This window comes from Gnatocerus cornutus, chromosome 6 (assembly GCF_029298725.1).
Source record: "Gnatocerus cornutus isolate USDA-ARS CGAHR chromosome 6, icGnaCorn1.1, whole genome shotgun sequence".
Taxonomy (NCBI): Eukaryota; Metazoa; Arthropoda; class Insecta; order Coleoptera; family Tenebrionidae; genus Gnatocerus; species Gnatocerus cornutus.
The window spans coordinates 5,186,141-5,210,652 of record NC_142238.1 but is presented as its reverse complement, the minus strand read 5'-3'; the positions used below and the strand labels follow the sequence as shown (position 1 = coordinate 5,210,652).

Genomic DNA, 24,512 nt, shown 5'->3' with positions numbered 1-24,512 from the left:
AAATTCGCAAACTTTACCAAATTGCAGTTGATTGTATAATTTATTATTGTGTTTTATAATTCAGTGCAACAAAGTTTTTCTTTTAATTTTTTAAATGAATCCTAGTTAACATAAAGTTTACAGTTTTCAACTTCTCAAGGCCCACGAGTTATAGACGAAAAATTCATAATTATTCGAATCGAAATTTCCAATTTTATGTAACAGAAAACTAGCCGCAGGAAACTGCTGCTTTCGGCACTTGTTACATAATACACTACGGACACGCACATTCCATTTCCAAGTGCGTTCATCCATAATTAATTTTTGCACGCTCTACTCAGAAATCTACCTGAAATACACAGTGGGAACAAATCAACCAGACAGTTATATTTTAATAAAAAGTTTATTACAAATATTAAATAAAAAACATTCACTTTGTACATCGCGCTTTTCGATTAACTTTCTTAAAATCTTGACAACTTGGAGTCATAAAAGTAATAATAGTGTCTTCCATCGACTTCATGTTTCCATTTAAAATATTCCGGACCCCTACTTTATACCGGCAGTTAAAATGAAGATCGTACAAATCAAAATAAGGCGTCTGAAATCTCAAGAATTAGATCTCTCCACAAATTTACCTTACCTACCCTCGTGGTTGCTGCCAGCTTAAAATATTTCCGAAGATTCGAATTCTCATAACACGATCCATTCCATAGGCTGACTGTGTACTTGAGCGATTCTTTTTTGGGTTTCCAGGAGATCCGAACTCGTAAACTATCCTGCGCCCAATACATTTTCTGGACACATAGACCTTCTATGCTATTTTTAGCAACAAAATGTGCGATGGGTGAAGAATGGGTAACTATGTCATTAAAGTTAAGGTACATTGTTGTAAATATTAAATAATAAAAGTACCATTTGTGTAATTTGTTGTGTTCAAAACGAGCGCAGATTTTTGGCCTTTCAAGCGTTTTCTTCCGTATTGAACGAGGGCTTGAATTTGGAGAAAGTACAAGGAGTTCGGCTGCAAATCTTGAAGTAGAAACTTGTTTTGATCCTAAAAAGAAACACAGGTAATAACAAATTATCGATTTTTAATCATATAAAAGATGTCTGAATAGCCAGTTCATTTCATTGTTCTTTTCACCTTTATTTTTAAAAGCGCAACATGATATCATCCCACAATCCTAATGGATGTTTTCTGGGAAAACGTATTTAAGCTCTGCCATTTCTATTAGTTTCAATAGTACGCAAGAGATCGCTTGAGATGGTTTTACTCTTCGGATTGCTGTGTTTCTTGTAACAAATCTTTTTGTTTACAGAAAAATCTCTTGGCACTTTTCTTATTTCTCATTTGCACGCTTCTTAAATTAAACAAATCAATGGAAACATGGAAAGAAAAAAGCGACACCTTTTTAGATTACGATGAAGGAAGTACCAATTATTTAGAAGACAAATGCAGCGACAACGAAATGTGCCAAAGTAACTTCGAAGACGTCATCAAGAGGAAATCGAAGGAAAATGACGAAACGGTAGGTGTTATACGTGTTTTCATGTCCCAATTTGGTAACTTCAAGGACTTTACTGGTAAAAAATCCACGCGTCTGCCATCGTACTACCATTCTTCCCAGCCACTTTCGTGTTTCTGCGGGTTGGAGTTCCGCATCCTGGATTTAGGACATCAGTACTACCCGCGGTAAGTCCAAAAAAAACACCACGAAACAATAAAACCGTTTGCAGATATCTACATACCGGAGTCTGCAAATCAGATATCTGTGGAGGATTGTATCGCTGCACTGAAAAACACTACAAAGTTCGCGTTCTGAAAAAACGCGATCCTCGAGCCCTAGAAGTAAAAGCATCTACAGCTTTTCCAGAAAACCTGAGCTCAATTTGGCAACCTGAGTTAGTTACTGTAACAGTCGCCTGCGAATGTTCTTTGTAAGCTTCAGCATGAATAAAAATCAATGTCAGCACTTTTGTTACCTTTGGTACTAGTTGTTGGTGTACAAGAACCGAGTCCAGAGGTTTAGCCCCGTGTAACCTTTTACTCCAAAACACCTTGTAGCGTTGTATCGGAAGATCTGACCGTGGAGGCAGCCAGTGAAGTTCTCCAGAGAGAGAACCATTCACGTCAGTCCATAAAGCTGTGATGGTTACATTTTGAGGAGCTTTCGGCGGTTTTGGTTCTAGAATTCCGTCTTAGTTTCTTACTTTTTTGGATTGTACTTACTTGCGGCAATGTTAAAAGTGGGTGAGATTTTGGAAAATCCTTTTGTGCCGTTTTCGTTCACTGCAGCTATTCGAAATTGGTACCAGCGTCCAGGTTTAACCGATTTTTTTAAAGTGTAATTTTCTTTGGTTGAGCGGGCACAGAACGACCATTCGGTTAAATGGTTTTCGATGAAATTGTGACCGGTGTGATGGCGTTCTTCTATGATGTAGAGAATCGTGCTGTTTTTCTGCGTTATTTGGTTTAATGTGCTAGAAGTCCATTCTAAATAAATAGTTCTTTTTTTTAAGCCTTCGGATATTTTAATGTCTTGGGGGATGCTAGGCACTTCTGAAAGCAAAAGTGAGATAATGTAGCCGTATTTTCTTCATTCAATCTTATTTTATTATGGTAATAAAAGGGAGTAAAATGTTAATTTGTAACTTACAACTTGATAATGAACATAAATTACAATACAAACCACCTTGTAGGGACCATAAACCATAAAATAAATATGCATTTATCGTCTTTTATGTAATCGCATTTTTTGAATTTCAGGTGAACATTAAATCATATTTTAGTGTTCAACTTATCGCATCTTTACAATGTTTGTCCAACAGACAAGAAAACTTCGCAAACGAAAGTGATCAATAAATTCTCCTGAGCGGGTTCTTATTTTTACATAAAATTGTTTTCAAGAATTTAAGAAGAAAAGAAACTCAAAATTTACTGTGTTTAACGTCCAAAAGGGCTACAAATGATCAAAAAAATCAATTTTTGCAATTTTAGCTGCAACAGAAATGAGTTATTTTTGTGAACACTTCTAGGAAGGCCTTTTCAGCACACTTTTTAAGGATTTTACCCTATTTTTAAAAGTCTAATTTTAAGACATCTATGCTGTTGTTCTAAAGGTGAATTCAATTTCGACCAAACAAAATCACCTATGAAAACCCTTTTACCCTGTTTTTTAAACCTTTCAGCACACTTTTTAAGAATTTTTGTAAAGGTGAAAAGAAAATTGAATATCTACAGTTTGTTGCATATTAATAAACGGTGAAGAAATTCTATTTGATCTGAAGGAAGATGAAGAAACTGAATTGTTACGAAAAATTTATTTTATAGTTACTTTTCTTACAAAATTACCTCCAGACGAAGTGAAAAAACATTTATGTAAATTCCCAAAATTTGTTTAAAATTGTTATTTCTGCTTTTTTATTTTTTTAAATGATCTTATTAAAAATTGGCCATTTCCTAGAAGGTATACCATTTGGGTACACCAATTTTTTTAATGCACTTAATTTTCTTTTGAATCAATTTTTTTGATCAATTTATAGTTTTTATGCTAATCCTTTATATTGTTGCTATAACAAGTAAAATTAATCGTAACTTCATGAGCCGAAGACAAATTTTATCTAAAAACAGGATAAAATCCTTTCAAAATGTTGTGTTCTGAAAAGGCCTTATTAGTAGTAACGTCCATTTAAAAAAAAATACAAACTTTTTGAAAAAAATTGAAAAACGCAAAGATCAGCTAATTTAACACACTCATTTTTGTTACGCTCTCTATGTGTTTAAAGGTTCGCGTTTTTTTCTTTCTTTTGCTATTGATCGCACCTTTCCCCTGTTATTTAGTGACATTTGCTTCTCTATTATTTTGAAACGAGGCCCAATTCCCCGCATATTATGCATATAAACCCGGCGATTACCTGTTATTATCATATTTACACTTAATTTAATGATACAGAATGCTTGTTTACAACTCAACATCCAAGAAGGTAATCGTTTTTCGTATTTCTCGGTGGTCCTATTGGAATTCAGCGCAGGAGTTGTGTGGCAATAATTAGGCCATTATTTTTATATCTAAACCAGTTTCGATAGCTTGATGAAAATCAATCAGTTAAAGACTTTAGACGTTCTTTCATTTTGATGTAAAAACTTTTCGTTGTAATTCAACATATAGTCACGTCTTAATGAATTTTTCCTTTCTGCTAATAAATGACACTGAAATAACCAGATTACCTACTTTACTTCGAATTTTGCAGACAAATGTAAATCAATGCGATAACTGGAATGCTAAATTCGAATTGATAGGACAACTTTTTGCTGCATCAGAATGACTTTTGTAAGAATGCACGTAATGGTTAGAAAAAAAGGTAACATAGACAGATGTACGTGAAAGCTTACCTTCTGCAGATGACAATCCTTCTGGATATTGACAAGTTATTCCACAGCTGTGGCGGCAGCATTTAGTCAAAGCGAAACACTGATTATCTTCTTGACAAGCATCCAGGCAAACGGCGTCAAAGGGAGTTAGAACTGTGTCGTTTTTTGGACAGCGTCCTGGTTTGTTAAAAGGCTTCACCAAACAGGCTCGGATGCACTAAAAGAAAAAAATGCCAGCTTATTTTACAATTAAGACCGATAAATTCGAAAGTTGCTAACGAGACCAAATTTGATACAGTTAAATTTAAGAATTTATTTGCAGACATTAGTTTAACAATACGGCTTCGAAGGTATGTCAGTTGTATATTACCTACTTTATTGGGTTGATGACCTTCAGATGCAGTTTATACCTATATGCGGCACTTTTATGGATATGTCAGATTTGAGATTTAATAATTATGGCTGCAGCGTTTGCTGGGGGGCCATAATTTAGCTTTTGCATGATGTCATTATTAATAACTTATAAAATTTGGTCACACTGTCAAAATGAACCAATCATTGAAATCAAATACAATAAATCTGTTCAACAATAGACGCATTGTCTATCCTATTATAAAGTTAATGTCTTCATTCTATTATTATTCAACCTGTTATTATTAAAATAACAGAACTCATTTGTTAATAGTACCGTAAGATACACCTCCATTAGTACCAACCTCCGAATTTAATTATTTCTCACATTCAATAATGAAACCAAAATTTGACGCAGTTCATATTCAAAGAACCGCAAATTTAATTAATGACTAACTAAAATTGCGTAATCGACCTATAAATTGTTTCAAAATGAATAAACTGCTTGTCGCTTGAATTTTTACACTTGCGTTAAATATTTAGTCCAGTGTCCAATTTCATGTGAACGATTTCTTAGTAGTCTAATATGTGTAACTTATTTTCTATGCATTTTTTTCAACAAAAACCCGTGTTTTTACTAAAACATCAAAAAACAACGTTGAATTTGACATTTTAAACCCCTTTTTCTAACTCAGATTTTCCGAAAACATCATTTTTTTATAGAAAATACCCTTTTTTATGGCCTTTTAAAAATGTGAGGCAAATTTTTATGCCAAAAATAAGAAAAACTACCCTGTTTTGTTAAAAAAAAATTCAAAAATGTGAACTGAATCTGTGGTTTTTGTTGGAAAAAAAGAAAAAAGACTAAGAAAACTAGGCATAATAATCTGAGTTACAAAGTTACACATATTAAAATATTTTTCTTAATTCCATAATTTTCACATTGTATTTAAATGTGTTATAGTTTTACTGGATCAGCGATTGGACTTCAACAAAGCGCTAATGTTTCTATTTTTATTTACGGATTTCTGAATTTTTCCTATCAATTTCTTTGATCATAAAGTTGAATTCCTCTACCATAAATCAGCGCTAAATGTTTGAATTTGGAACTTAATCGCAGATTATTATGGGCTTGAAATCTGAACATCCGGATATATTTTGAATAACACATTTTTAATTAACATAAATAATGCAACCGCTAATTAGGTATTTATAAATCTAGAGATAACGAGGTTTTAATTAAAATAAAAATGCAATTGATCAATGAAATTATTTTTACTAAAAATCAATAATCTAGGTATGGCATTTAATCGGAATAATAGCGATGACCTTAATTTATCGACAAAAATCCAATTAATTATTAAAAAACATTATTTACAGCCCAAAAACGTTTTTTTAATAAATAATTACTGAGCGTTTCGTGCGTAAATTTTCGCAAAACTACGCACTTGCGGATTAGCACGTATGTGCGTGATAAGAAAGAAATAAAGATTTCTTCAAAGGTATAATTTTAATATTTGTACTTGTTTATGCAACATGAGCGATAAGTCTCTGATTAATTTTTTAGTACTCAAATTGGTGGTACTCTTATAAGGAAGTCGCAGCAATTAATTAGCGTAACTCTTGTGTGCACAGTCTTGGTATTAATCTCAATATTTATATGGTACTGGTCTGATTAAACTTTTGAAATCTTACCGCATCTCTTTGAAGCACTAGCCAGCAATGAGCTTCGCATCGCGCAACGAGAAAAGCATCATACTGTCCGTACTCTGTGTGAGTTTTAAATGCAAAAACACCCCACAGGAGTACCACACACCGCAATAGAACCACTAGTTGCACCACTGCCGCCGTCATTCCAACTGCACAGCGATTGAACCATCAGCATCACGGTCCTACCGACTTCACAGTGGCATGATGCTCTTGACATAACCGTTGATATAGCCAAAGTAACCGCTTGCTGCATCCCCGTTTGTTATGCGGTACTTACCCAGTTTCATCACCTATATTTGTACCTGTTAACGGGAACAACTAGTACGACGCACTGCTCGCTGGTTCAACGGTCAAGAAGTGGAGACATTAAAAATTAGAATGTCGCTTCGGATGCGGATTTTTAATTGTTTCATTAGGTTTTTGATGAATGAGGTGCCTGCTTTTAACTCGATGGAGAGGTAGTAATTAAACTAGGTGACGCCTGAGATACTGTAGGTTAATTGAACAAAACGAAAAATTATGAAGAGATTAGCTGGGTGTTAAAATGTGATATCAGATATCAGCCAGTGAAAGGTGGAATTGAGAAGTTGAAAAACAGATTTACTATTTCCTGCTTTAATTAGTTTGGTGTTAGAAAGCTTAATCCGAAATTGAAAAATGATACATACTAATGTTTTAGTTTGCAGGTTCTCAGTTTTATACAAATTATTCTATTTTCTTGGTTTTTATTCCATTTCAAGCAAATTTCTTTGCTTCGGCTTTAGATAAAACAAATCTGCCTTTTTAGAACGTAAACGGGCAAGTTTTGTAGAAATTACTTTAAAGCTTCAAAATAATTGTAACATTTGAGTCATCCCAATTTATCCCTCATCGAAATTTCATTTCTGATTTAAAATGCAATACACTTGCTTAAATCCGATTTTCCCCATAATAACTTTATTGATGCAATAAATTTATATTGATCACATTGAAACTACTCATTTTGAATTTTCGTTTTGAGGATTAATTTCGTACAAAACAAAGAAAATTGTGACTGAAACATGTGGAAAGTCTAAAATTCAGTTGTTAGCTGCTCAGGTTTTCGGGAGAAGAAAATTCCTAAAATTCCAGATCCAAAATTTCCAAATCCTTGAAAGTCCAAGAAACTTAAAATGTGGAAAATTGCAGCTACAACTTAAGTATTTGACCATAACACAATTTCATTGCTGCCGCAGAAAACTTACCAAAAATAGGTAACTGAATTTGAAATTCCTATTCGTGTTGTAATGGGCTAGAACGTTCAGATTTGATTTTTTTCGTGTTTACAGCAGAGCTGAGCTTGTAAATTCTTCCACCAAACTAGTGCTCGTACTATGGAATGTTTTGGTCTATTGTATTTGTTTGTAAAATAACAGCGCAGTTCATGCAAAATTACACAAACACGACACAAAACTCACTAATTTGCAAGAAGTTTTTAAGTATACGTATTCTTTAAAACAAAAGCGAAACGTGAGGAAGCAAGTCATTGATTATTGTCCTCGTGTGAATACCACTTGATTTTATTATCCTCTTCGCACGGATAATGACGTTTTATGTTCTTGAACTGAACTCTATATAAACAAAATATCGCAGTGTTGGTTTGGCGGCAATTTAATAAACCCTACCAAATCCGTATAAATGATAATGGTATCCTGGTTGGTGGTCGCCACCTTGGTGGTCTCATGCACATTTGTTAGTCCTTTCGGATTCGTAAGTTACCACTAGTATTATTTACGCAAAAATGGATTATTTTTTTCTTTTTAGTTTGATATTTGCGATGATTGTTCAGATGAAGAATCAGATTATTTTACTGACTTCATGTGTGATTTGATGTGCGAAACTGTGGAATGCGATAGTGGGGAAACTACCACGGGAGGCAGTAGTACTGGTGGTACCAATGGTGATAGTACTACTGGGGGTGATAGTACTACTGCAGGAGGTGAATCTACTACTGCAGGCGCTGGTGGGGGATCAGATGCAAGTACTGAAGGTGGTGCTAGTTCAAACGGAGCTAGTGATGGTTCAACTGAGGCTACTACGAGTGCTTAATTCATAATCTATTTTATACTACAAATTTATGTTCTACGTATTATATTCGTAAATTGAGGTGTTTTATAATGGAAATATAAAAATACTAATTATTTGTCACTGATTTCTGTATCGTAAAAATTATTTAATTATGCAATAGATATTAGCTCACAATTGTATGCAGAAAATAAGCACTTTATAGAATTGATATAAATAGAAAAAGTAGTCCATCACGTTATAAAAAAATCTTAACATTTTAAGACAATTCAACAAACCATTTCACAGGTAATTAAAAGAAATAAAGAGTCGAATTTAGTATTTTTTTACGACTGCGTCAGAATAATGCTAATGCCACAAAGTTATCCTCCAAAACATTAAGCACTTTTAGCGCCATTTTTTAAATCTAAAATGGTTTCCCCCAGAAATTAACTTTTCACAAATAGCGTGGAATCCGAGATCTGCTCAACCTTGTCAAAACATGTGGGAAACATAACCTCGTTTTTACAGTACGTCACCCTCGTGTTTTCGTTGAAATGGGTAAACGTAGAAAGGGCAAGAAGGGCCGTTGTGCAAGAAACAACACAAACTCGCAGACCGAACCCGAAAATGTCGTTCAAGCTCCTCATACTTTCATCATACATAAAGGGCTTCCAGGGGACCACTTACTGGAACTCACAAAAGACTTCAGAAAAGTTATGGAACCCTACACCGCAGCTTCATTAAAGGTTTGAGTTGGCGTTTTTACTGTAATTTCTAACATTTCAGTTCTTTAGGAACGCAAGAAGAACACAATAAAGGATTTTGTCGCTGTTGCTGGTTTGTTACACGTCTCTCATATGGTCATACTGTCCAGGACAGAGCAAGGAATGTACTTTAAAGTTGGAAGATTACCCCGAGGACCTACGCTCACTTTTAAAGTTCACAATTTTTCTCTGGCGCGTGATGTTGTCTCAAGTTTGAAGCGCCAAACTGTTGTGGAAGCAGCTTTTAAACACTCCCCTTTGATAGTTTTGAACAGTTTTAGTGGAGAAGGATTGCAAATGAAACTGATGACTTCAATGTTCCAAAATATGTTCCCCACAATTAATCTAACAGATGTAAAGTTACAACTTCTCTCTTTACATATTAAAGATATTTTTTTTAGGTCGATTTGAACACTGTGAGACGCTGCGTTCTACTTAATTACAACCAAGCAACAAAACTTATTGATTTCAGGCATTATGTCATCAAGATCACTCCTGTTGGGATTTCCAAAGGAGTTAAAAAAGTTGTACAAGGGAAAGTCCCCAATCTCAAACGCTGTGATGACATAGCAGACTTTTTAACAAAGTAATTCTCATTTTCATGGGTGTAACAAAAAGTAACTCGAATTTTAGATCGGGAATCTTATCAGAGAGTGAATTTGAGGACGATCCCAATCACCAAGTGACTCTCCCTCAAAAAATCGCTTCCAGGGGTAACGTAGAGGCTGGGAAATCCTCCATAAAGTTGACGGAATTGGGACCAAGACTAACACTGCAGCTGTTGAAAATCGAGGATGGCCTACTTGACGGTGAAGTTTTGTACCATGACTTGATAGAGAAGACTCCTGAAGAAAAACTAGAGATACAGAAACGGCGAGAAGCGAAGAAGTAAGACTGAGTTGTTGTAAATTTCGAGTTCTAATTTTCCTCTCTAGGAAACTAAAAGAGAAGCGGAAAAAGATGCAAGAGAAGAATCAAGAGAAAAAAGAGCTTGCCAAGGCTGATCTAAAAAAGAAGTCTTTGGAAGGGATGAAACACGTACAATTTGAAGAAGATAACGATGCTGAATACTACAGAGAAGAAGTTGGAGAAGAGCCTGACAAAAGTAAGCCTCCTGATGAACTCTTACCCCTTTTAACTTTTTTTTCAGACTTGTTCACATCGCACATGAACAGAAAACGGAAATTTGAAAGAACAAACGACGATAAAGGCGGAAGTAAAAGAATAAAAAGCAAATTTACTAAAAAATAGTGTTGTATTAGAAAAAAAAATCGTTTTATAAATTTTGTTTATTTTTCCCAGACTTCACCCAGTTTTCCCTGCGCAGATTTGCTTCTCTCGTCCGTCGCTCCTTCCTAGTTTCCTCCCGCACAACGAAATATTTCTCCCGAAAATCGTGGATGTGATTCCCACCTGTTACTTCGGACGGATTGGGATGATGGGTCTTTTCAAACGTAAGCAGTCTCCGCGATGTTACTTTCGATAAAATTTGCTCGTCGTTCGCTACCAACTTCAAGCAAGGATGCGCCGGGAGTCCCGCTTCTTTGTAATCTTCCCGAAAAACTGGGAACCAACAAACAAGTCTTCCCCCAATTTTCAAGTGCTGTGCGGAGAATTTCAGGAGATCATAGTAAATACTGGAGATCCCATACTGGATCTTTGCCGGAATGTGCGATGAGAGGTGTTCTTCACTAACTTTGAAGGCCTCTTTAGTGGTACCGACTCTCTCGGTGGCTTCTCTGATACCATAAGGCGCTGGAAATAAAGTTTAAAAGAAACTATGAGAAGATCGTAACTTACGATCGGTGATTATAGCGTCGAATTCGACGTCGTTTCTCCAGAATGATAACGCAAAGTCGTTTATAAGGACGTCGAGGTATCGGTGTTGGAGACCATATTGGACCATGTTTGCTTTAATGCTTTCATCCTGAGAGCGTTCCTGGGAAAAGAAAAATGAAGAAATAAAAATTGTGTAAACTCAACAGTGATGGTACCAACTTTTTGTGTGATTCTTGAAGGTTTGGTCCTTGCGTGTAACATTAAGTAGTCAATGTCGCCGCCGATAACGTATCCTCCGAATTCCGCGGCCGCAACCAACAAAGATCCTGACCCCACAAAGGGGTCAAGGATCACATCTCCATTTTTCACCTGAGCTTGATTTGCCATGAGCAAAGACAGCTGGGGGTCCATGCTAGTGTTGCCTATAAACTTTCTGGTTTTAAGGGACAACATTTTTATTAGTTTCCTCAATCCGTTTGCGATCTAAAACTCTCATGAAAACTTGGCGTGATTTGGGGCCACTTTACCCATCGTCCAAAAAAAACGTCATATGGAAGTTCTGGGGGGTTGTTAGCATTGGTACCATAATACTCAATGTACTGGAAACATACATCTGGATCTTTTAGTCTCACAGGACCTTGGACTGGGAGATAACTAAAACTCTAAATTTCAATAAAATTTGAGAAAAAGCTTACTGGAGTTTACCTCCAACTTGTTTATCTTTTCTTTCTGAGTAATGTGTCTGCAGAATGTTTCAACTTCTATTTTAAAAGCAAGATTTGGTTGAAAAAAGGGCTCCATTAGTTCTTTTGGGTAGTTGTGCAACATTTGGTGCAGATCATCAATACTTTTTGCGTGTGCCCACAGTTCAATGCACGATCGTATTGATACAGATCTACTAACAAGTTTTTTAACATCATCTTGAGAAGAGGATTCGATTATCCAATAAGGCGCCTAAAATTCGGTTCTTTCTTTCAATAAAACTATCGATTTGTTCTACTTACGTTAGTTCCATCATTTTCGCAATGTTTTAGTTCAATGTTAAACAATAAACATAATGAATTAATCTCCTGAAATCTTTTTGATTGAAAGAGTTTTAATAAAAAAAGCGAACTTACAGCACAGCGGAACTCGACATGCTCTTGAGCAAACCACAGTAGGTACTTCTTCCATAGTTTGCTCATTTTGTGGCCATGAAACGTGTGATTGGTGTCTTTATAAAATGTTGAATAAATGAGAACCACCATGTAAAACATATAGGTTAAGTTGATGACATGCTTATGACATGCCAAAGTGACAGTTGACAGATACTAAAATATTATTATAAACTGTTACAAATAATCATAGCAAAATCCTCATTGCCCAAAGTAGGTCTCAGGAGAAAGAATCTGAAATTAGTTTTATGATTGGAGCGTCGGTTTCAATAATATTTCTTTAACATTGTGCTTGAAGTGAAGTTAGGCATGCCGTATGTCTTAACTTAGCAGCCACGCATATTCCCTCCGAAATGTTTTAATTTGAATTTTCTCGGAGAATCTTACAAATTGCGAAGAACTGATGAAATAAATGCATTCATTGACATTATGTTGTCAGCACTGAAGACACAATAAAATAGTTAAAGCAAAATAAGGCTGGTACTGGTATCTAGAAAAATCCGCTAATTTTGATGCTAGATGACAATTTTTCGTACATTATTCACGTTTTTGGGGCTGCATTTGCAGAGTAGCGCTCAAAATTCATAAAACTACCAGTTTTTATCAAGATTCAACGACTAACTCGAGAGAAAACAGCAGAAATCTGCACAAAATCTGGAAAATTCGTAAGGAAATCCGCTAATTTTGATGCTAAATGACGATTTTTCGTACATTCTGGACGTTCTTCGGTCTGTTTTTGCAGGATAGCGCTCAAAATCCATAAAACTACCAGTCTCAAATTTTAATTATTATAAGAACTTGAGATTCTTACATGTGAGAATTTAAAAAAAACGAATGTAAAAATTGGAGGAATATAAATCCTTATAAAGTAGAGAATTTCCCTCGCTATTCGTCAAAGCTTAGGATTTTCGTCCATCGATATCCCGACCCGACAAAGCTGCTAAAGACAGCAAGAAACCACCTCCTTGAACTTCCGGCATGTGTTACGATTGACTAAACTTTGCTTAGCAACCCAAAACTCTTGGCCTGTAAACACTTGACAGTTTGTGACAAGAAGTGTCCCTCGCTCTAAAATTATTAAAATGGATTCTCCAGAATTCGGATGTACTGAACATGTCGAGAAAAACGACAACGACGGAGATATTTCCGAGCGGTGTTTTCACGAGAAGCATCGAGGCGATAGCAGACAATGGCTGATAAAAGACGGACAGTTGCATGATAGATGCCAGAAATCCACAATGAAAGCGACTTACCCTTACCCGTATCAAGAAGAAAGACAACATTTGGGTCTGTATGTTATACAGATATTTTTTATTACTTTCCACTTAAATTCAAAATGAAACTTGGTCTGAAAGCAAAAAGAAATTAACAAGGAAATTAGCAATAAAATTGTAATCTCACTCCATCCCAAATAAAATTAATGGCAGCAAATTCTTCGCTGGCACACTCGTAAATTCAAGGGGGAAGAAAGTGATTTTGAAAGATCGTACAATTACAGTTGGATTCACTTATTTTTAGTTTTCTAGGCGTATTGATCACAGCATTCGCAAATATGATAAAGTAGATCATTTCGTGATAATAAACTGTTAATGCGTTCTCACAAAGAGACAAAGCCGGAAATTTTTTCCTATTGTGCTCGGAAAAATACTCAAAGTAATTGGAAACTTGCCTGTCTGTTCTTTACAGTTAAGATTACATAGAATTCAATGCTCGTTAGGCAAAAGATCATGTTGAAAATCATGTCAATCAATCATGTCAATCAAGATTGTCTCTCATCGAGATTTTTTTAAATGTTTGTTAGATTCCTGCTTTGATATTGATTTTCAAAAGTTTTATTTTGACTAAATTTTTTGTAATTATGTATTGTTTTGTAAACTGCGCAAACGGGTAAATAATAAATCCAACAGTTACAAATTAGTTCAATTTAGGATCACGTTTCGCCGCTCATTAATGTTACTAAAGCAGAAAATCAGTTTCCGGGTCAAATTTAAAAACAAATTTAATTAAACAAATAAGCGGTCGGAATGTAAATTCACTCTGGAAGTACTGTTTGGGAAACAACGCGTTTTAACATTAATTAAATTATTGTTAAACTAAATGCGCCATTTGAGTTCTGCAGTGAAGCTCCTCGCCAACTTTTCCACAAAATTAAAAAGCATGGATTATCAGTTTGTAAATCTTTGATAAGAAATGCTCGCATGAAAATCAATAGATTAATTTTAAAGTTGAGGGGTTTAGGCCAACGAAGACTGGAAGTAATGAAAAAACTGTACGATGAAGCGGAAGCCGAAATAATTAAAGAACGAAATGAGCCGCCTTCTGTTGAGGACTATTGTACTGAATACGACGGAAAGTATAACAGTAATGTGAAAATAACAAAATGTGACATTGAAGAAGAGATGAAGAAAGAGGTAAGAGAAAATCTGAAATAATCGGTGATAGCGCCTTTTTGTTTTAGTTGTACAAAAAGTACCCTCTGTATACCTCCGCTGCAGCTTCCTTTTGGAATTTCAAAATAGAGAAGTATCAAAAGAGCAACGTTGACATCCCCGGCTTAACAAAGCCAATTGACCTGAAGAATCCTTTTAAGCGACATTCAGAGTTTACAAAACCCATTTCTGAAGTTCTAGACGACTACATCTTGTAAAATAAATTTGCAATTGGAAAAACAGGAGTTTTCTTTACTGTTTTTCATGAAAAAAAAAACCTCGAAAGTTTGCATTGGTTTTATTGGCATATGTAAGTTAACACTTCTATGAGTTTATTCATTTCATTTTATAACATAAACACTGATATTGTTGCATTTCTATGTACAATATTTACACGTTTTTCTACAGGATACAATGGATGTTCACATGATATAAAATTGTGATTGAATATTAGGTACACATGATAAGCTTATTTAATACAAAAATACTCTACCTTTCTGACTGCGTATCTAATTTGGTCAAGACAATGTGCAGTTTAAGTGTAAGAACCCAAAACCAATTCGTTTAAAATAAAATTAACAAGCGTACAATTTCGAAGAATCGATTCGGTTGTAATTTGAATTGTTTCAGGATTTCAGGAAATATTGCTAATTTCACGCATCTTGCGTATTCAGATAAGCTGTCACTTGCAGAACAATTTTGAAAGTTTCAAAGCACAATGTAAAATAAAGGCAACGGGAATTTCTAAACAACGTAACCACAGATATTGTCGATTTCAGTATCATACACTAGACTATACAATAGATGGGTTTACATTTCTTGACAAAAATCTCTTTCGGGGTATTGGAATTTGTACAATTTAAATTATTTCCTTTATATTTATCTCTTTTGTTTATTGTAAAGTTTTTAGAATTCTAATGAATCACTAGTTTTTTATTTAGAATGATTACAAAAAGTAAAAGCGAGCACTCCGAGGAAAATTATGCAGCGAGTATTTTTCGTACGAGACTGTCCGTTTTTGGACTTTTCGACAACTCTAACAAATAATGTTTTGTTCCTTTTATCCAATATTTATTTATTTTGGAGCACATGCGTCTGCACTGCATGATTTCCACTCGGAATGGCCCAAAGACAAAGGCGAATTTGTATGCGATTGTCTGTACATTTTTACGGAACGGGTAAAAAATAAACAAAACGTAAATAATAAAGTTTAATAGTTTAAATAAAACAAGAAACGTACATTTCAAAGTAGATCGAAATGTCTTATTTGGAACAGGTACCGATACAAGAAAGAAACTGTGAAAAGAAAGCATAAAAAAATGGTAAATCGTCTTTTAATCTTTGTGTTAGTTGAATTTTTTAATGCTAGCTACGTTATTTCTCGTAATAAAAAATAAACCTTATTCTATGATTATATACAACAATTTTTCGCAGGGCAGGTCTAATACACAGATTCAACATATTTTTCACTAAATTACTTCTGATATTGTAAATAGTTCAAGTTAGAACCAATCCAAATAAGTGATTGAGCATTGAAAACTACACTAACAATAAACAAAACAAGGTATAAATATTTGCAGTACATCTGCACTAATTAAAGAAATCACGTATTATAATCATTATCGCAGCTCACGTAAGATAACGTCACCAACTTAAGAAAATCCAGAGAAGAAAAGGGTGACACTATTTCTTGAAAAACTTCGAAGAAAGGCAACACTCTCTGGGTTTTACAGTAACTAAAGTCTATTTTTTTGTTCATTTTCATGTCTTCTATGGGCTGGGCATAGAGTCAGAGAGCACATCGGAAGGGGTTCCGTCGCTTGAATTAATTGAGAATGCCCTGTTGGGAGCCCGACGCTGTCGTAGCACCGAAGGGTCAAAGTTGGGATGTCGTCTCGCGTGTTTGCTGTAACAAATTAATTAGTCAAGTGATCAAACGCTAGAATCAGAATTTCTCGTGGCGACACTATTTCAACTTTCAAAAATTGATTAGAATGTTGAATTTCCCATCGGTACGAGACTGTAAAAATCGAGACAAAGGCAATAAAACTTTCGAGTTATCGGTAGAAATTTGAAAACACAAAGAAAAGAAAGAAAACGCCACGAAGGCAAACAGGCAGGGTTGAATATTTACTGAAGTCATTTTTACAAGGGTGACACGTCTAGTTTATAGAATCTCTTATCATAATGTCAGCCGTTAGCGCTAAATGAGAGCTCATTATAATAAAATTGGAAAACATCTTCTCAACCGCTGGAAATGGTTCTCTAGATAATAATATGATGAAAGATTCAAATATATTTTTCGCATACGTTTAAGTGGAGCGTCAACGAGCATTTGAAATTTTTATTCGTTGTGTGATAAGTGTGATAAGGAATTGAATTGAAGCGATGAGAACTTACCTTAAGTGATCGCTTCGCATGAATTTTTTGTTGCAGACTGGGCACGCGAAGTTTTTTTCTCCTGTATGAGTGCGAGTATGCCTTGCTAACTCGTCGGAACGGGCAAATCTTTTGCCGCAATTGTTCCAACTGCACGGAAACGGTCGCTCTCCTGCAAAGATATTATTTATGAATAAACAGCGGAAAATGTGCCACAGAATCTACAAAATGATGCAACAGAAACTTTCGGGCTCTCAGTTTAAATATTTTTAGTTAAAATAATAATAATTGCTGGTGCAGAAGTACAAATAAAACGTAAAAGCCGCAAAAATCCGCTCTTTGTTCATGAAATTAGCTGTACAGATTAGTTGTAATTGTAGTTTTTCCTCGAAATTGTGTTTAAACTTGTAACAAGTGGACGAGCAAAACTTTTCTCATTTTAATAAAGAGAAATTCGTAATTAAAATTGTTGCTTATTAATTTTTCACGAGAAAATGGAGCTAAAAGGAGAGAAATAATTGCCGGGTGATGTTTTTTGTTATTATTGTTAACATCTAAAAGGGGTTTCATGTGTGCCGTAATTCGTTTAGCGATTAATCAAAATGTCACAAAGAAGGACACCACCTGTCCATCACTTTCTTGGAACAGTGGACGGCGGGCTAACTTTTTCGGTAATTACTTGTCGGTAATAAAATGTGACTTTTCCCGTTCTTCCAGGTCGCACAAACTGACACTTTTATACTCTTATTTTTCTTATCCTAAAATGTTAAAAAGCTTCTTCTGAATGACAATCCAAAAGACCTAGAGGAAATCAGCAAATCCAAAAATCAGAACGATTTCAAAAAAATTCCAACAAGGGATTGAAATATTTTTTTTGCCCGGAAATTACGCAACCAAAAGGCCAAATTTATAACACTCATCTGATTTAAAATAGTAGCAACCGCTTTGAGCCTCCGAAAACAATAAAACCTATTAAAGCCTTCAATGTTAACAGATCTGTGCGGTCCGCTGATGAATATCTAATATGAGTTCCATACCAACTACTTCCGGATTAATTTCCGGATTTTAACTAATAATGAATCTGTTATAAGCCAAATAGAAGAGCAACCAGATCGATCTCCTACTTTTTGCTCTAAGCTCCCGTACACTTTGTCCAGTTAATCAATTATGTAGTAGATATTTAATTCCTCTCCCTTAGTAAAGATCAGGTCAGATAAATTAGCTCGAGCCGATAAGTGCAGTCGTGTAGTGTGGAAGATGGAATATTAAAGTGAAACAAGCATTTAATACCTCTCAAAACTAAACTCGTTAGAGGGCAATTTGTAGGAACTATAAGTAATTATTTAGAACAACGTGTACATAATAGAAGCTTAAAGAGCAGTATTTAACGGCTGACCGTACCGTATAAATCATTAGATAAGCGGGTGGTTTCCTTACTTGTTCTGAAGTTTACTCTTCTTAATTAAATTACTACCATACTTAATTACCTACTGCGAGTCAAGATTTCAAAGTAGATTGTGCGATTTACCAATTCGAAGCTAACAATCAGTTAGACCGAACACTCGGCTTTTCAATTACGGCGAGTATTTGTCAAAAAAGAAATGATAAAAATTAACTAGACAGTAATTAATGAAACACGAAAATACATTTCATCACTGATAAAATTTGTGACGCTGTAATTATATTAATGATGTATTGTTGCAAAGATAAAATTAAAGCACCTGTGACCCACTTCCACGGTCATGCTGATTTATATTCATAAATGGAACTTGAGACGAACAGAAAAAACTACAAATTGGGGAAAAGATTCTATAAATTCGACTTATTCCTTTAAATCTTCCATTTCTTCGAATTTTGCAAAGTTCGTTTTTTTAATTAGATCAAATGTTCAATGAAGAAATGTAAGGAATTCAAGAGAGAATCTAGAAAGAAAATAGAGACAAAAATCTAAAGAGTAATTAGAACAATCAAATAAAACCGAAAGAAGATCTAGAAAATGTTAACAAAATGTAGAATTTAACTCTCGAAAATTTATATAAAGAATTTAAAGAGAATCTAGAGAAAATAGAGAAAATCTGAAGAGTATTCAATGAATCTAAATCCAATTTAATTTGATTTGTAGGGAAATTTGAGTGAATCCAAAGAGTCTAAAAAATTTATCAAAATAATGAGAATCTTCAATTCAAAGAATCATGAAAGAATTTAAGAACAAACTAAAAGAAATTGTAGATAATCTAAAGAGAATCTTAAATTCAAAAAGAATCGGGGGGAAATTGAGAAGGATTCATATGGGATCAAAAATAAATATGGGGTATAAAAAAAATCAAGAAAAGTCTGAAGAGAATCTAGAAGAAGAAGTCCAATTTAAATAATTACATTAAATAATTACAAAAATCAATTACAAAAAGAAAGTGAATTTAGGAAATTCAAAAAAAAAAACAAAAGATTATCTACAAAATTTTAACAATTAGTAAAGAAACTCTAAAGAGAACTTAAAAAGAATAAAGATTTATTTATTCCAGCTTGTCGATTATCCGGACTTTCTATTTTTTTTTGAGTTCTCTAGAACCCAGATTCGAGTTTTTATCAGTTTTGCGCTTTTTGGCCCTCCTTTCTATTTGAATCCTGGTTTGAGTTAGGTTTTAGTAGGTGGCTCGAACTAGGAAAACTAATAGAAAACCCGTTCAATTACCCATGAAACAGGTAAAAAATCGTTTCGAGTCATGATCCGTTAAGAGCTTTTAACTTTATAAAATATCATGTTAACTTTATGATACATCTCAGCTTTTAAACTTTTTTGCGGCTTACATGAGTAATATAACCCTCGTTTTAAGAATCTGCAGACATAAAGTAATCCAGAGCTAATTTTTACTTAATTTATTCCTTTTCCTTTTATAAAGCTTTATTATAATGAAAAGTTCTTTGTATCAAAAATGTCAGAATTCTCTGATAAGTGCAGATTTTAATTACGACCTTACAATTCTAGTGCAGCTTTCACGAGCTGAAATCTTGAAAAATTGAAGATGATTTCAGCAAAATTTCGCGAGATTAAAAGCGTTCGACTTAATGCCAGCGGCTCCATTGACTCTAATCAATATTGGCAAATTTTTACACAACACATGGCAGTTTGATCAATTTACGGCGTTATGCGAAATTATTCACGTATATTACCCCTTAAAACAGAAATTAAATGCTGCAGTTTAAGGGTAGAATAAAAATGGGAATAGAGAGAATTTGTTTGCGTTGATTTATAGCGAGGGACGTCGAAGCATTTAATATCCATTATGCCGTGTTCTGGGTGCTCGTTATAAATCGAGATTAAAACTTAAATTAGGAAACTTTTACTGTAAAGCTTCTAACATGTGTTTGTACCATAAATTCTAGGATTAATTCTCATCGCAGTGTATATGCACGAAAGAAAATCTCCGGCGATACAACTGCATAATTAGATAATGCACTGAAACAACCTGCGCGAAAATCATTTCACATTTCGCTGCATTTAATGCGACGGAATTAGTAAATATCTCTCAAATGGCAATTGAATCAGAATCAGACATAACAAAATGACCATCAATAAGAGATCTGGGGGTGGCGGATGAAGCTGTCAGAAGCTGCATTGCGCGCGGCTCGGGGCGGTTTAAATCAATAACGTGGTGGTTCAGGTTGCGCGCCTGAATTAACCCGTCACCCTCAAGGCTCCACGTGGAAAGTCATGCACTTGGTTAACGAATAAATATTATTTTATTACGAGTTTCGCGTTTTCTTGTTTGGTAACGACATCTGTCTAATGAAGAAGCTTTTTCCTTCCGCTCAGGTCGTTCCGTCATTTCTGTATTCCACGCAGGTAAAAATATTTTTGGGGGAAGCGCGGCTACGTCTTTTTACGATGATATCCACAGATTTTATTTAGCGTCTTGGTTCAAATTCCGTCGAAATTATCCGGACAAAGCAAAAGTGTTTGTTTCTTTTTAAATTTGTTAAAACACTAACGGCACGTTAGTTCATTTCCGTCCGTACTTGTTGATTTTAGTTCTAATGCGCTCATCGCTTTGTGATGAGATTCTCCAAAGACGCTGAAGGGATTAAAAGACTCAGATATTATGTAATACGCTTGTTTTCCTTAATAATAGTTTTTAACTTTGGACCTATAAGTAAGAACAACGGAGTCTTAAATTTTCGAATTCCGAATATATAACATCAGATCACCAGCAAGAAAAATGCGAGAGAAAGGATGGTGCAAACCGCATCTTGGATCAAGACACTAAAAATTCCGGAGCTTCAAAATTTTTCCTCTGGCGACATTCCAAAACTTCAAAAACTTCAAATTCGGTTATTTGTTGACATACGTTAAAAATTCGCACGTGAAATTTTGCGTTAAATGAGCACAAATAACTTGAGTTTGTTTCACAAATAAACGGAATATTGACCGAAGTAACTTTTCAGAAGGTCAAATAGTGTAGTAGTGGCGATCAAATTCAAAAAAAAATTTCATTGTTTTTATACAAAATTTTTTATTTAAAAAAACTATCAAATTTTGAAAATCTAAGAACACGGTTTCTAAGCCCATCTTTTCATCTGTCATAGTTCCGGAAATATCGAAACAAAATATTCCGGAGCTTCAAAATGTCTACCCACTGGTTACAAACCATAATTTCAAACGCTTCTAGAACTCGGTTATTTGTTGCAGTACGGTAAAAAGTCAGTTGTGGAAGTTCTGAGCGTTAAATGAGCCCTAATAACTCAATTTTATTGCAAAAATAAGCGAGATATCGACCTCAGAATTTTGTCATAGTTTTAGTCATGAATTTTTCCGAAAAACTCAAACTTTTAACTTTTAGAAAATCCAAGAACGATTTCTTAGTTAAAAAATCTCCAGAAAAACGATGTCAAAAACCGTATCTTTCCATCTGTCGTAGTTTTCGAGATATTAAGCACCAATACTTTCAAAACCTCAAAAATTTGGCTCTCTGGTGACAACCTAAAAATTCGTCCGTAACTCAATTATTTGTTAGACGAACCTACCTACGTTAAAAATTCGCCCGGATTTGAATTTTGCGTAAAGTTTTGCATTCAATGAGCACAAATAACTTGAGTTAGTTTCACAAATAAACGAGATATTGACATAATTAGGTTGACAGATGGTCTTGAAGTAGTTACATCGTTTCAGATTCAGTCTTTTTTTGGGTCATTTTTAAGAAGCTTTTTAACACCTTTGAGTTTGCTTGATCGTAAGATATGTACCTTCTTAAATGGAAAATAAAAAAGAATTTTCGGACTCAGAATATACAGGGTCCGGCAACACTTGTGTCCACCCCTAAAATCGTCTTAAATTTTAAAGTTACAATTTTGAAAATTTGCATACGCTCATAGTTGACAAAGCTCTAGAAACTGACGTAAAAATTTGTTTTTTATCACAGTTTGGTTGGCGTCGCGACGCCTAAGAAGTATAATTTTTAGCGATTTTTGGGTTTTTGCAGAAATATTCGCGAATTCAATCTTTTTTCAACATAACTGTGATACAAATATCTGAGTTTTTATCTTAAATCTAATGCAAATTGTGTTTAAAATTTGCGAAAAAAACGTTGTTTTATCAAGTTAGTTTTCAAAATTATGACAACGCAGCGGCAAACTACGTTTACACCAAAATTTCACAAGTCACTTCATTCACTCTTATAAAGATTAATTTTGATTAACACGGGCATGTTGCACTTTATGAACACCAGAAATCGTTAATTAACATCGACAAAGCGACAATTTCACCAAGTAAGACTTTTGTTACAATCTAAAACGAGCCAAAGGATAAATGTCATTAGTGACACAAGATCTTGACAGATGGGTGTAAACGTAGTTCCCAATTTTGACGTAATGAAATTGGAAACTAACTTGATAAAACAGCATTTTTTTCTCAAATTTTGAAGACAATTTGCATTGAATCTAAAATAACAACTGAGATATTTTTAACTCATTTATATTGAAAAAAATTAAATTAGAGGTTGATGTCACAAACCCTCACAATTAACTAAAAATTACATTTTTAAGGCGTCGCGACGCCAAAACTATCGGTGATAAAAAACAAATTTTTGCGTCAGCTTTTAGAGCTTTGTCAACTGTGAGCGTGTGCAAATTTTCAAAATTTTATCTTTAAAATTAATGACGATTTTGGGGGTGGACACAAGTGTTGCCGGACCCTGTACAGGTGTCCAAAAACTTATGACCCAGAGAGCAAAGGAGGGACCCTCCAGACAGCAATACAGATGGTAAATTTCCAAACAAAAATTGCTTAGTTTAATAGTATTCGAGAAAGTATAAAAAATTAACAACCAATCCCGGAAGCTTATTCTAGAGATGGAGTAAAATTTCCTAGGCAACGAGAGTGTAATGTTCACCTGACCAATGGACAATAGTATGTGTCCATAGTTACCGATTTTTAAATTCTGTTCAGCTGCCGGATTGGCTACCGTTTTTTCGTCTTAACTCGATTATTTTTTGAGTTATAAAATTTTTGTTTCGAAATTTTGGTCCAGAATAGTTGCCTCCATTGCACCCTTTTTTCTCTGGGTCACGAGTTCTGGGACAGCCTGTATAACACCGGATTCTTCAGAAAAGCGTCAGAAAAACGATAGCGAAAAGCGCATCTTTCTATCTATCGTAGTTCTACGCTTTTATAAGTTACTCTTTCGTCTCTTGAAAGAACAGAACTTTACTTCAGCTAGTGCAAAAATCTTTTATTTTCGTAAAACAAGTACGATCTCACATAACAGTTGAATTGAACTTTTCAGCGCTCTTTTCTGTAAAATAACGCACTACGATACACCTGTGGTACAGATGTTCCTTTCTTCACCTGGTCATTAACTTAAGAGCGAAATCCACTGTGAAAAAAACATTCGTTTCATGATTTTATTAAAACCTACTTGTATTTTTTATCAACCACTTGTTGTCATACTCGCTCTTCTACTTCCGTATCAGTCATGGAATTACACGCAATTACATTCTGTGCGATTAGTGAAACTTCTAGAAATTGAGTTTTGCTTTTTTGTGTCTTCGTGTCGCACCTTTTGCTTTTTCCGATAATGTAAACATTCTAGTAATACTCTTACGTTTTCTGACAAAACTTTGTAAATTGTTTTAGTTTCGAATTTTTCTTGCGCTAAACTAATACATTCTGTTTTTGAAAGAATCATTCTTGTAGTTACAGGCGTTTTCCATGGGCTCTATAATCGATTGAAACTTTGTTTTTCACGTTTGTTTACTATGAATTTGACCCGAGTTTGTCAATTATTGATTTTGCCATGTTAAAGGGCGCCTTTGAATGTTTTTCAGTTCCCAGATTCGTGGCTTCGCAGATGCTCAGTTGCCCGCTTAGTTTCCTAAATTTGTACAATATTATTATTAAAATTTCTAGAAATGCATGATCAAATATTAAACCAATTGCCTCCTTGTCGAACTCGCCGCGACAAACTTCCTTCTCCACTTGATATTTCCGGAAAGCACCCCAGGTTAAAAAACAGAGGATTTTAAAAATCTGAGTGAGCGCTCTCAAGGAAAGAAAATAGGATGCTTTAGATAA

The 24,512-nt window shown here is 34.6% G+C and overlaps 6 protein-coding genes and 1 pseudogene across 8 annotated transcripts in view; 4 read left to right on the top strand and 3 right to left on the bottom strand.

Moving 5' to 3' along the window:
• Positions 1-407: 407 nt before the first annotated feature.
• Positions 408-6,638, bottom strand: Kal1 (anosmin-1 Kallmann syndrome 1). Its single transcript, XM_088038570.1, has 7 exons — positions 6,401-6,638; positions 4,376-4,571; positions 2,213-2,542; positions 1,966-2,168; positions 895-1,036; positions 627-841; positions 408-580 (listed from the first exon to the last, which is right to left on the bottom strand). The coding sequence occupies exons 1-7, from the start codon at positions 6,557-6,559 to the stop codon at positions 410-412; spliced, it is 1,416 nt and encodes a 471-aa protein (XP_087894696.1). The 5' UTR covers positions 6,560-6,638; the 3' UTR covers positions 408-409.
• On the top strand, positions 1,350-1,936 carry LOC148172328 (prothoracicotropic hormone-like). The gene is made up of 3 exons (XM_088038571.1): positions 1,350-1,511; positions 1,557-1,675; positions 1,720-1,936. Exons 1-3 carry the CDS (start codon positions 1,362-1,364, stop codon positions 1,922-1,924), a joined length of 474 nt encoding a protein of 157 aa, XP_087894697.1. The 5' UTR covers positions 1,350-1,361; the 3' UTR covers positions 1,925-1,936.
• Positions 6,639-8,071: 1,433 nt separating the features above from the next.
• Positions 8,072-8,482, top strand: LOC148172326 (uncharacterized; annotated as a pseudogene).
• Positions 8,483-8,901: 419 nt separating this feature from the next.
• Positions 8,902-10,487, top strand: ppan (Brix domain-containing protein peter pan). The gene is made up of 6 exons (XM_088039350.1): positions 8,902-9,186; positions 9,235-9,558; positions 9,606-9,790; positions 9,838-10,092; positions 10,140-10,309; positions 10,355-10,487. Exons 1-6 carry the CDS (start codon positions 8,995-8,997, stop codon positions 10,453-10,455), a joined length of 1,227 nt encoding a protein of 408 aa, XP_087895476.1. The 5' UTR covers positions 8,902-8,994; the 3' UTR covers positions 10,456-10,487.
• On the bottom strand, positions 10,441-12,314 carry LOC148172324 (tRNA (guanine(10)-N(2))-methyltransferase TRMT11). Of its 2 annotated transcripts, XM_088039349.1 has the most exons (7): positions 12,102-12,313; positions 11,988-12,053; positions 11,689-11,937; positions 11,511-11,645; positions 11,203-11,466; positions 11,005-11,143; positions 10,441-10,959 (listed from the first exon to the last, which is right to left on the bottom strand). In XM_088039349.1, the coding sequence occupies exons 1-7, from the start codon at positions 12,237-12,239 to the stop codon at positions 10,481-10,483; spliced, it is 1,470 nt and encodes a 489-aa protein (XP_087895475.1). In that variant the 5' UTR covers positions 12,240-12,313; the 3' UTR covers positions 10,441-10,480. The 2 variants fall into 2 exon arrangements, with proteins under 2 accessions (XP_087895475.1, XP_087895474.1); XM_088039348.1 differs by having other exon boundaries at positions 11,988-12,314.
• An 853-nt stretch (positions 12,315-13,167) lies between these two features.
• LOC148172323 (uncharacterized) lies at positions 13,168-14,784 on the top strand. 2 transcript variants are annotated; one of them, XM_088039642.1, is made up of 3 exons: positions 13,168-13,424; positions 14,376-14,548; positions 14,596-14,784. In XM_088039642.1, exons 1-3 carry the CDS (start codon positions 13,220-13,222, stop codon positions 14,782-14,784), a joined length of 567 nt encoding a protein of 188 aa, XP_087895768.1. In that variant the 5' UTR covers positions 13,168-13,219. The 2 variants fall into 2 exon arrangements, with proteins under 2 accessions (XP_087895768.1, XP_087895767.1); XM_088039641.1 differs by having other exon boundaries at positions 13,168-13,428; positions 14,368-14,548.
• Positions 14,785-14,848: 64 nt separating this feature from the next.
• LOC148172322 (uncharacterized) overlaps positions 14,849-24,512 on the bottom strand; it is a 35,002-nt gene continuing 25,338 nt past the window's right edge. Inside the window, exons 2-3 of the mRNA XM_088039451.1 lie at positions 16,967-17,117; positions 14,849-16,472 (exon numbers count right to left, since the gene is read on the bottom strand). Coding sequence (XP_087895577.1) covers positions 16,337-16,472; positions 16,967-17,117 — 287 coding nt within the window. The 3' untranslated portion in view covers positions 14,849-16,336. The remainder of the gene's footprint in view (positions 16,473-16,966; positions 17,118-24,512) is intronic.